Source organism: Cynoglossus semilaevis, chromosome 16, assembly GCF_000523025.1.
Source record: "Cynoglossus semilaevis isolate Cse_v1.0 chromosome 16, Cse_v1.0, whole genome shotgun sequence".
Taxonomy (NCBI): Eukaryota; Metazoa; Chordata; class Actinopteri; order Pleuronectiformes; family Cynoglossidae; genus Cynoglossus; species Cynoglossus semilaevis.
In genome coordinates, this window is record NC_024322.1 from 12365054 (window position 1) to 12374697 (window position 9644).

General features: G+C 37.5%; 1 protein-coding gene and 1 non-coding gene across 3 annotated transcripts in view; one reads left to right on the plus strand and one right to left on the minus strand.

The window, feature by feature from the left end:
• Positions 1 to 6: 6 nt before the first annotated feature.
• acvr1c (activin A receptor type 1C) overlaps positions 7 to 9644 on the plus strand; it is a 12822-nt gene continuing 3184 nt past the window's right edge. The window contains exons 1-3 of one of the 2 annotated variants that reach the window (XM_008328726.3): positions 7 to 2449; positions 3727 to 3945; positions 7076 to 7306. In XM_008328726.3, coding sequence (XP_008326948.1) covers positions 3876 to 3945; positions 7076 to 7306 — 301 coding nt within the window. In that variant the 5' untranslated portion in view covers positions 7 to 2449; positions 3727 to 3875. Of the gene's footprint in view, positions 3946 to 7075; positions 7307 to 9644 lie in introns of both variants that reach the window. The other variant, XM_017040084.2, reaches the window with a different exon arrangement.
• On the minus strand, positions 7998 to 8070 carry trnat-ugu (transfer RNA threonine (anticodon UGU)). Its single transcript has one exon. It is a non-coding gene; the product is annotated as a tRNA-Thr (tRNA).

Here is a 9644-nt window from a genome sequence, read left to right on the forward strand (position 1 = left end):
AATAGGAAAAAATATATATATATATATCTACTCAACTTATAACACTCTTAGTAATGTTCTCAAACTGGTTACCCGGGCATTTCAGTATGCTTGTGTTTGTTAGAACCACAGACTTTGTTTGACACACTTTAGTTAGAAACAAGACAAACGTCAGAACACTTCATCCGCTTCACTTTATCTCTGTTGCAGTTCTGTTTAATTCAAGTGGAGTCATTTAGTGAAGACAACAACTTGTTAACTCAGCTCACCAATTAGGCCTGAGTACTTCTGAAACCCTAACGCCTGGTTTATACTGGAGGGGAGAATGTAAGGCCCGAGGGTTTGCGGCTCACAGAGGTGGTCACTGTCTGTGTGTTTCGACAAACTCCAACTGTCATCACATTGTCATCCAACTAGGTTGTGCAAACGGTGTAGGAATCTTTGCACAATGTACACGTCCAAGGAGAACGTCCAGACAATCACGTATTTCTAAAGTGAGGTTGTTTAGTAAGAGTGATACAGTACAAAGAATGTAAACCTTTTCACATTGGCAGCTTCATTCACATCTGGCTTCAACCCGTATTTAGATCAGCCCTCTTGACGTAATCCCTTGAACTGATATGACATCTCTTTGGTAGTGAAGTAATTTTGCATATTTTCTTCCCATTTATTTACATAAAGATGGAATTTTACATCAACCGAAGTAAACACAGAGCATGTAGTGTGACCAGACTTCAATGCATCTTACCCTCCAAATAAGTTTGTGTTTTTCCCCTGTTGTTCAGTTGTTAGCAGCCGTAGGAGCGTCTTCTCCCCCCCCACCAGAGACTCCTCTGTGCCTGCTCGTGAGCCTCCTTCATCATGGTGGTCTCGCGACAGTATAGACGAGGCTTCAGGGTCACAGCATGTGCCGTTAACTATGACTTGTGTGTTGAACGCACTCCCATTTACCACACCGTCAGAACGAAGTTTCCCCATGTCCTGCGTCATCTAAGCAGTACAGCTGTGTCAGTGGCACTGCTCGTATCTATACAACATATATATATATATACAAAATACTCAACTGAAGGTACTCCATTGCAGCCTTTTTTTTGTATATCACCATGGATTTTACATGAGTTATACCGTATTCTTGTTTCTTTGTTTCGTTTCTCCAGCTTTACAGACTCAGATGTAAAAAGAACAAATAATAATAAAAAAAAAAACACTACGTGCTCGACGTGCTGATGCTGAGCTGGGTCTCTCCAGTGGCCCGTGAGTAAGCCTGTAAATCCTGTACACCGTCTCAACGCGTGCATTGTTGTCTTAATGCGTGCATTGTCAAGTAAATGAAGTCAAACTTCAGCCTTTTTTTTATTTCTTTAACATTTTATATCAATTAGTCATTTATATTAATTAAATAGTTAAAAAAAAAAAGGTTTTTCATCTGTCTCCTTTGTTTCACCGGTCCAGAGTTTCTTCACAGAATTTTACTGAACGTTTTTGAAAGAGTATAACTGGTGCCCACTTTTGTCTTTGGTTTGAATGAAACGTTTTCTCTGAGATTATGTGTTTCTCAGATATTTCATGTCCTGTCATTTCTTTCTTTCTGAAACATTTTTGTTCAGACCATTCAGACCACCTAATAAGGCTAAAGCCAACAGATGATTTTTTTTTCTGAATGCCTGACACTTGAAAGAAGACTTTAGTTTATAAGTTTATAAAAATCTACTGTCTCATATCTGCTGCTAACACAACAATTTCCCAAATATGGGATCAATATAGTACAAATTTATTCTTTTTTATTTTTTTCAGGATCAACCATAAACTGATGCCTGTTTCATGACTCATTCAGTCACTGCTGCATGTTTGACGAGCTTCCAAAACCTCTCCTAAACACAGTGTAGTGAATGGTCTGGACCATGTCAACTGGAGAGGATGGTTGTGGCTAAAAGTTAAATTCCAAAACTGCATTTGTTTTGCTTCTAAACTGTCATGAACCAGACGTATGAGAGCGAACTGCTCTATGTCTAAATGTCTCTTCTACAGCTTTGTCTTTTTTCAGGGTCATGGCAGGAGCTGGAACCAATGACAAACTTAAGGCTTGTGGGCTATGATTTGGCCCACCGAGGCCTGCCACGGCTTAGGATGCCCATGGTTGAAAAAAATCCATAGTTTTGTACTTTGTTATTTTGAGTCATAGACAGTTCCTACTTCGTATGTGTAACAATATTCATATTTTTGCTTGATGATAATATTTTTGATTTAATCCTGTCAAGCCCACATCCTGACTGTTGTTCCCTAAGTGATGGAGTTTGATCCCCCTGATTTTGAATATCCATTTTTATCCTGAAGCAGAAATGCATGGAGAAAACCTACATGAGTACTACGTGAACTGCATGTAAGACGGTGGATCCAGCCGTTGAACCAGTGACAGGAGCACCAACCACTGTATGGCTCTGACAGATCTTGTCTCCTTGACTCCGTACAGGTACAATCATGTTCTTCTTACAGTTCTTTTCACTAATTTGTTGAATGTTCTGCACAACGCTGTGTTTCTATCCTTTGCTGATCCCTGACATCTGTATTATAAATGCAATATGCAATAGTTATTGACCAAAAGGTCAAAACACAGACACTTCATTCAGGCCGTAAAATGAAAACTGCTCATACAGCAGATCATTTGGCAGTTTTTATTGAGAAATTAGGTTCCTGACAGTTTAAAATGGAGTGATTAATAGATTATGGAGACCCACACATACACTCACACACACACACACACACACACACACACACACTCCTGACGGAGCTTGGGTACTTCACATTCATGTATTAACAGCTGTCAGACTATGCAGATATTCATAGTCATCTGATCCAGCCTGCACACACAGGCTGATCCATTACGTTTTAATGCTAATCAGAACCTGCGTCTGTCTTTTTGGACTGAACTTACCTCACACTGGAAAGGAAATTCCTAAGCAGGAGCACTTTTCTGCTATCATGGAAAATTCCTAATTTAGTCACATTCAACTAACACATTTGTCTTGCTATATTTGGGGCAGTCCTTGGCTAATTGAGTAGCGTTAAATTAGCTGCAGCAATTTCTTTGGACTATGTCTTAATTTTTTGAGTTGGGCAGCTAAATATTACCAATTTTATATTTTGTTGACATATACGATAGAGCTAAGTCTTGTGTTAAATACAAATTCATGGTTTTATTTTATTTAATTTTTTTGCACTTTGGCCAATTCTTCATTACCTGTTGTGTTTCAGCTTTTTTTTAGGATATTGTGCAACTTTTCAAAAAGCTATTTAATCTCTCCTGGACTATCTTTTAGCTAGCTTCAAGCTACTGTGCTTTTTTAAAAAAAGAATAATTTAAACAGCACAGAGATTCCTTTTTTTGTACTTAAACTTAAGTTAATATATTACATAGTTGTTTTGACTTTACTTAAACTGTACAAATTGCAGACAACAATGTCCACAACAACAAACTTTACTATTAAGTATAGTAATGGAAGCCCCGCCCCCTCCTGGCCACCCGACCAAACATTTCCTAGATTCGCCCGTGGCTGTAGATGAATGGTTGTGCATCAGCAGCATTAGCAGCAGCATTAGCAGCAGCATCGTCAGTAGTGTCTGTCTCTCATTCACTCCTCTTTCCTCGGAGCTCTGCTCCTCTAACTACAGACTTAATCCTCTTAGTTCTCCTCAGCAGGGCGGAGCTACAGCCACTCTCACCGTATTTACACTTTCCTCTCCGCACAGTCAGTGTGAGAAGCTCCGGTGGCCACAAGCACAAACGCACTTCGCCGCAATGTCCACTTGTGTGTCGGGAGGAGAGTAGCTGCTGGGGAAAAGGAGGAGGCAGAGAGGGAGAAGACGGAGGAGGAGAAGGAGCAGATGCGGTTCCGGTCATGACTTGTACCGGGAAACAAAACTTCCTGGCGGCGTTGGTCTTGCTCTCGGTTGTCCGGCTGACTACAGGTAACCTCGGTTCACTCTTGACAAACTTTTTATTCAGGAAACTACACCTGGATTATAGTTATTATCATTAATTTTTAAAACATCATTACGACTCGATATACAATATTTAGATTTGGCTAACTTACATTTACCTGCAGCCTAAAAGCAAAATAATAATAATAATAATACATGAAAAATAATAACGTATTGTACCCATTTGGGCATAAAATGACTAAACGAGATGAAAAAAACAACTTTGTGTAACTGTTAAAGGCAACGATTAAAAGTTAGGCAGAAATAAACACCAGATACAAGCAAAGATACCAGATACAGAAAGCAAAGGAGTATCAAAATATAAAAAATTAAAAAAAAATAAAAGTCAAAAACGAACTTTTTAACCCAAAATATATATACATAATATATATTTTATATACTATATAGCTTGATTTGATGCTATATACGTTTGTTAATAGTTAAAACATTTACTCTGTATATCAAGTGCAGTAGTTGACTGATACAGTAGGCGTTATGTTTTGGTGGCATTGATGTACAGTCAGGCATTTTGTCACATGTGACATTTAAGTCAATAAATGTCATATTTAAAACACTGGCAATAGGTAAGAGTCGTCAAGGTGTGTGAGGCAATGGTTTAAAAAAAGTGGTTTAAAGTGCACTTTTGTTATAGACATATTGAGAAGTGATAATAACAGCAGCCAACTTATTTAAACAAAGACTTAAAAATTTAGATTTAAAAAAAAATCTATTTTACTATGTTTTGCACCGCAGTGTGTTTACTGTGTAATACATTTCTTTTAATAATAATTAATTTCCCCCAGGTTTTACATACTGTAGCTCAAATAATTATTTGAACATCTGATTTATTGGATTTGGATTGTTAAGCCTCACACAGTCAGAGCTCGTGCTTTTAAAACTCTTCTTAACTTCATCTAAAACATTGTTATTCCTCCAAAACTGATATTAAACAAAGGAAATACATTTTAAAAAACTATCAAAATAAGGAAAATATTGAAAATGGGATTAATTTGCTTTCCTCTGTCTCTTCTTCTCCTCGTGCGCTACTTTTGTACTTTTGCATCACACTTTTGACTATTTTCAGCTTGTATATAAAACTCTCTGGCAATAAATATACGCTTTATTTAATGTAGTTTTATTAAACCATTCAATCAGACTTTCCTCAGTTTTCTGCTCCTTTAGCTTGGTTAACTTCTTCCTGCCAAAACCTTAACATTTTAGATATTAACGTGTGTAACTGGCTGCATTATAAGAGTTCAATTTTTTTTTTTAGTTTTAGGAGATGGTATTTACATATATATATATTTGACCAGTTTTTACATTTTTTTAGAAGACATTACCATCAGATTCAGTATTTCTGGTAATCTCTGTCCATGACGCAGGAAAACTGCTTCATAACCCAAAACCTTCAAGGACACAGTAACAAAAGCAGTGACTTCTTAAAAAAAAAAATCAAACCAAAACCACATTTTATTTTATTTTTGGGCAGGTTAAAAAAACTCTTTTGTGGGTTTGAAAGTGTTGTAATTTAATAAATCGCAGTCAAAGTCAAAAAGTTCAAAGACAAATATAACTTTCAAAATTTTGCTCAAATTGTTTGACTTTTTTTGTAACCATGTTTGTGGCTACAATTTTGGACATACGTTTATTTACCTTCCAAGTACTTTTCAGATATTCATATGTAAAACAACAACAACAGTAGATATTCATATGTAAAACAACAACAACAGTTGTTGTTGTTGTTGTTGTTGCATTTCCAAATGCATTTTCAGAAAAAGCAAAATATTTTTTTTAAAAATTAAAGTATAACTCAGTGAATAAAAGTAATATCTGAAATCACATCTTGGCCAAATTGATATAAAACAAACAAAAACAAAAACACAGACTCACTCACTGTTCCCTCACACACACAAATATCAAACTTTTTTAAATTTCCGTCTTCCTTGCTTAACTTGTTGCCCAGCAACTCCCAGGTATGTGATAAAGAAATATTTTGTCACATTACATTTAAGATTTTTGTTAACCAAAGCACTGATTTTTGTTAGATGCTCCGTTATTGTTTCAACAGGTCTGTAGTTCACAGGTTCCTAACTGTTCATTGGTCAAAGCAGGACAAAGATTCTAACATCTGCTGAACTTTATGTTGAGCACATTCTTTTCTTACAGCAAAATTGGTCACCGTGGTGATAAATGAACTTTTACAGTTCAGCGGTTATGAAGACACTGTAACACTGTGTCTTTTCTTTTTTCGATTTGCTTATAATATCCTTACAAGTGCCTGTAACATTTCCAGTTTTCAAAACACAGCAGCCAGTGTTCACCTGTTCTCTTTAGTCTGTTTCAATTTTTAGGCTGCATGGAGGATCAGTGGTTGGCACTCTTGCCTTACAAAGCAAAATAGGTTGATAGTTTAATCCCCATGGATCATTAGTAATTGTTTAAATATAGGAAATTGGAAATTTACCACAGATGTTAATGGCTGTTAATTTCTTTATATGTGGCCCTGTGACAGACTGGGCCGTGTTGTACTACGCCCTCACCTGTTAACTGCTGGATTGACTCCTGCCCCCTGCGAGTTTGAAATAATTTAAGAGAATTGAACTTGATTAAATAACAACGTTGAGCTATTTGTTGTTCTAAGTTAAGTTTTATCCAAAATGTAAAATGTAAAAAATGCAATAGGTTTGAGCCCCTTAATTTGGGAACCATGACACTAAAAAACCAAGACCACAAATATTATATATGTTATTATGAATTAAATATTTATTTATTTATTATTATTATTATTTCATATCATTATTTATTTTTAAAAAGTATTATTATTACACTGTTAAGTGCTGCTAAGAGCAGATAGTTATACAAAGAGTGATCAAACAAATCCCGACAGTAGTCTGAGGTAGAACACCAGATTACCAGGGTGTTAAAGTAAGAGGTATTACAGAACAACTGTTCCTCCACCTTCGACCATTTAAGAGCATGGACTTTGTTGCATAACAGGAGCGTCCTGCCTGTGAAGAGTTAAGGACCAATGTCTTGTCTTCTGTTTTGATATTCCTTAAATGAACGACTAAATCCAAAATGTTCTTCCTCATAATTCATTGATACGGTGCTGTTTCAGGTCTCAGGTGCGTGTGCCAGCTCTGCACCGACCACGTATGTGAAACCGGCTCGGACGGGGCCTGCTGGAACTCCGTGATGTTGATCGATGGGAAGGAGGAGACGGTGAAGTCCTGCCTGACGCCCTCGGAGATGAAGGGCCAAGTGTTCTGTTACAGCTCCCGCAATGTCTCCAAGAGGAACTGCTGCTTCACCGACTTCTGCAACAACGAGACACTGCACCTGCACTCAGGTACGTCAGCACCCATCACTGTTTTATTACTGTTAGAACACTAGGTGTAGTTCAGAGGACGACAGAAATGTGGAGCGTTTGTTTTTGTTTTGACAGCAGCACCAACACAAACACTGTGGGGGATTTTACCTCTCCTGGCTAGACAGAGTGGAGGCTGATCCTGCTAGATCCTGTGACATAACAACTCTGGCAAAGGCTGCGATCCTCACCCTCCCTCACCTGATTTATAAATAAATTTGTCATTAGGCTCATTGCCCTGCTGTGAGGTAAAAGGCTGTCCTGGGTCTGTTGGGTGAAGGTTCCATCTGTGGAGTACAACTTTTGGCCCCTTCCTGTTTCAGGGACATTTTATAGACTGAAACCTAGTATTCTTTTTTTTATTTTATTTTGTTAGCTGGCTTTTTTCTTCTCTTATATTCCTGCACCATTCTGAAGAAATATTAACTATTTTAGTTAATTTTCAGATTTTATATTTGTGGTATATGTTTTTGCTATCATTTTTTTTGCAGTACTTTGGGTGCTGATTGATATGTCGGTGTAGAGCAGTACTTTGGGTGCTGATTGGTATGTCGGTGTAGAGGACAAACTATATATATATATAAATATTATTATTATTAATTTTTATAACAGAGCCCTCTGTATGGAAGCCTGGGTTGGGATGCAATCTCAGAAAGGTCTTAAATGTGTTAACAGGCCCCAGTGAGAATTGAACTCACGACCCCTGGTTTACAAGACCAGTGCTCTGACCACTGAGCTATGGAGCCATTCTGTAACTGTGGCCATTCATTTAATCATTGGATGTTTTATCTACTAGAAAAAAGACCTGTTTTTATGGACTGCCATTGGCCATTATTATGAAATTAGCCAAAACACCTGGTGATGATATGAATCCTGTCATATTTTATTGCACGTACACACACTGATGATTTCCTCTACTCGTGTACGTGTCTAATGTGATCTGAGTTGGAAGAGGTCACTCTCATAAGATGTGGAGGCTGACTTCAGGAGATTTAAAAAGTGAGAGGCGCTGCAGACTGTTGATGAGAGCAGTTGGGCCAACAGCCTGAGGCCATGATGGTGCCGACTGTGAATGAGAACAGAACACTTCGACAAGTCTGTTTCACAGCACACAACACGCTGCTGTGGTGTGGTGTTTATATCTCTTACAGTGAAATGTAATGATCTTTAATACTGGGACCAGACATCGTTTTTGTTTCCGTCTTGTGCTGTGTTGGTTATATTTATTTTACTATAATGCAATGATAGGATTTAAAAAAAAGAAAAAAGAAAAGCCAAATGCTGCATTGAGCAATTTTCAGTATACACTCAGCGACCTTTCCCTTTTGTCCCATGCAGAGTCAAACATTTCCAGTCTCTAGGTCTTTTGCCACCAGGCCAGAATAGAGCCTTGTTTTGCATCACGTCTCTGTGTCCCAGTTGGACACATGGCAGGATATGAATGTAGGTAAAAGGCTACAAATGTCTTAGGAAACTGTGGTTTGGTTCAGGTTGTGTTGCGTTACACATCTGCAGATGGCGTACACTGCTCTCCTGGTGAGGACATTTCAGGCTCTGGGGATTTGGGAGGACGAAATTGAAGAAAGAGACGTGAATGTGGTTGGCATGATTTTTTTTTTGGTCCTAGCAACAGTGCCCTCTGTAGACAGAAATAATAATGACTGACTGAGAGCCTGACTGAAACCTAAAGTTTGACCTGCTTGATCAGACCAAGCGCTGAGTCTGTCGTCTTGTTCATTCAACTGAAACTGAGCAGAGTTGAGAAAGTTCTTTATCCTAACAAAGTTCAGGAGACAGAAATGTTTGCACAGAGCTGAACACACAAAATTAAATCCTGAGTTCTTCATATTTTCTTTAAAGTTCCTACATTAAAATATGATAAATATGATATAGAATATTACTTAAGTGTATTGTTTTTTACTTACAGTATGTCTGTATATTTCATGGTATTATAAGTACTTTTCATGCTTATTTTTATTTTATCTTGAATTTCCAAAGATTATGATAAACAACACTGAACAATAGCAGTTGGTCGCATACTTTTAGCTTTAATTTAGCTACTAGCCCATTAACTTTAAAAACACACCCTGACTGTACAAATAAGCTGTTGGGGCAGACATTTGCATCTTGTGACATGCATTTGTTAACTTTCTTAAATTATTATTTCAAGTGCTATGCAACATTTGTTAATCGCTTATCTACATCCAAATAGGCATTTATGACTTTTAGATAGTGTTGATCCTCAACCACCTGGACTACTTTATCAATGTCCAAGACACTCAGGACTTTCTACACCTTCTCCTTTAACTGGAGTGCACCA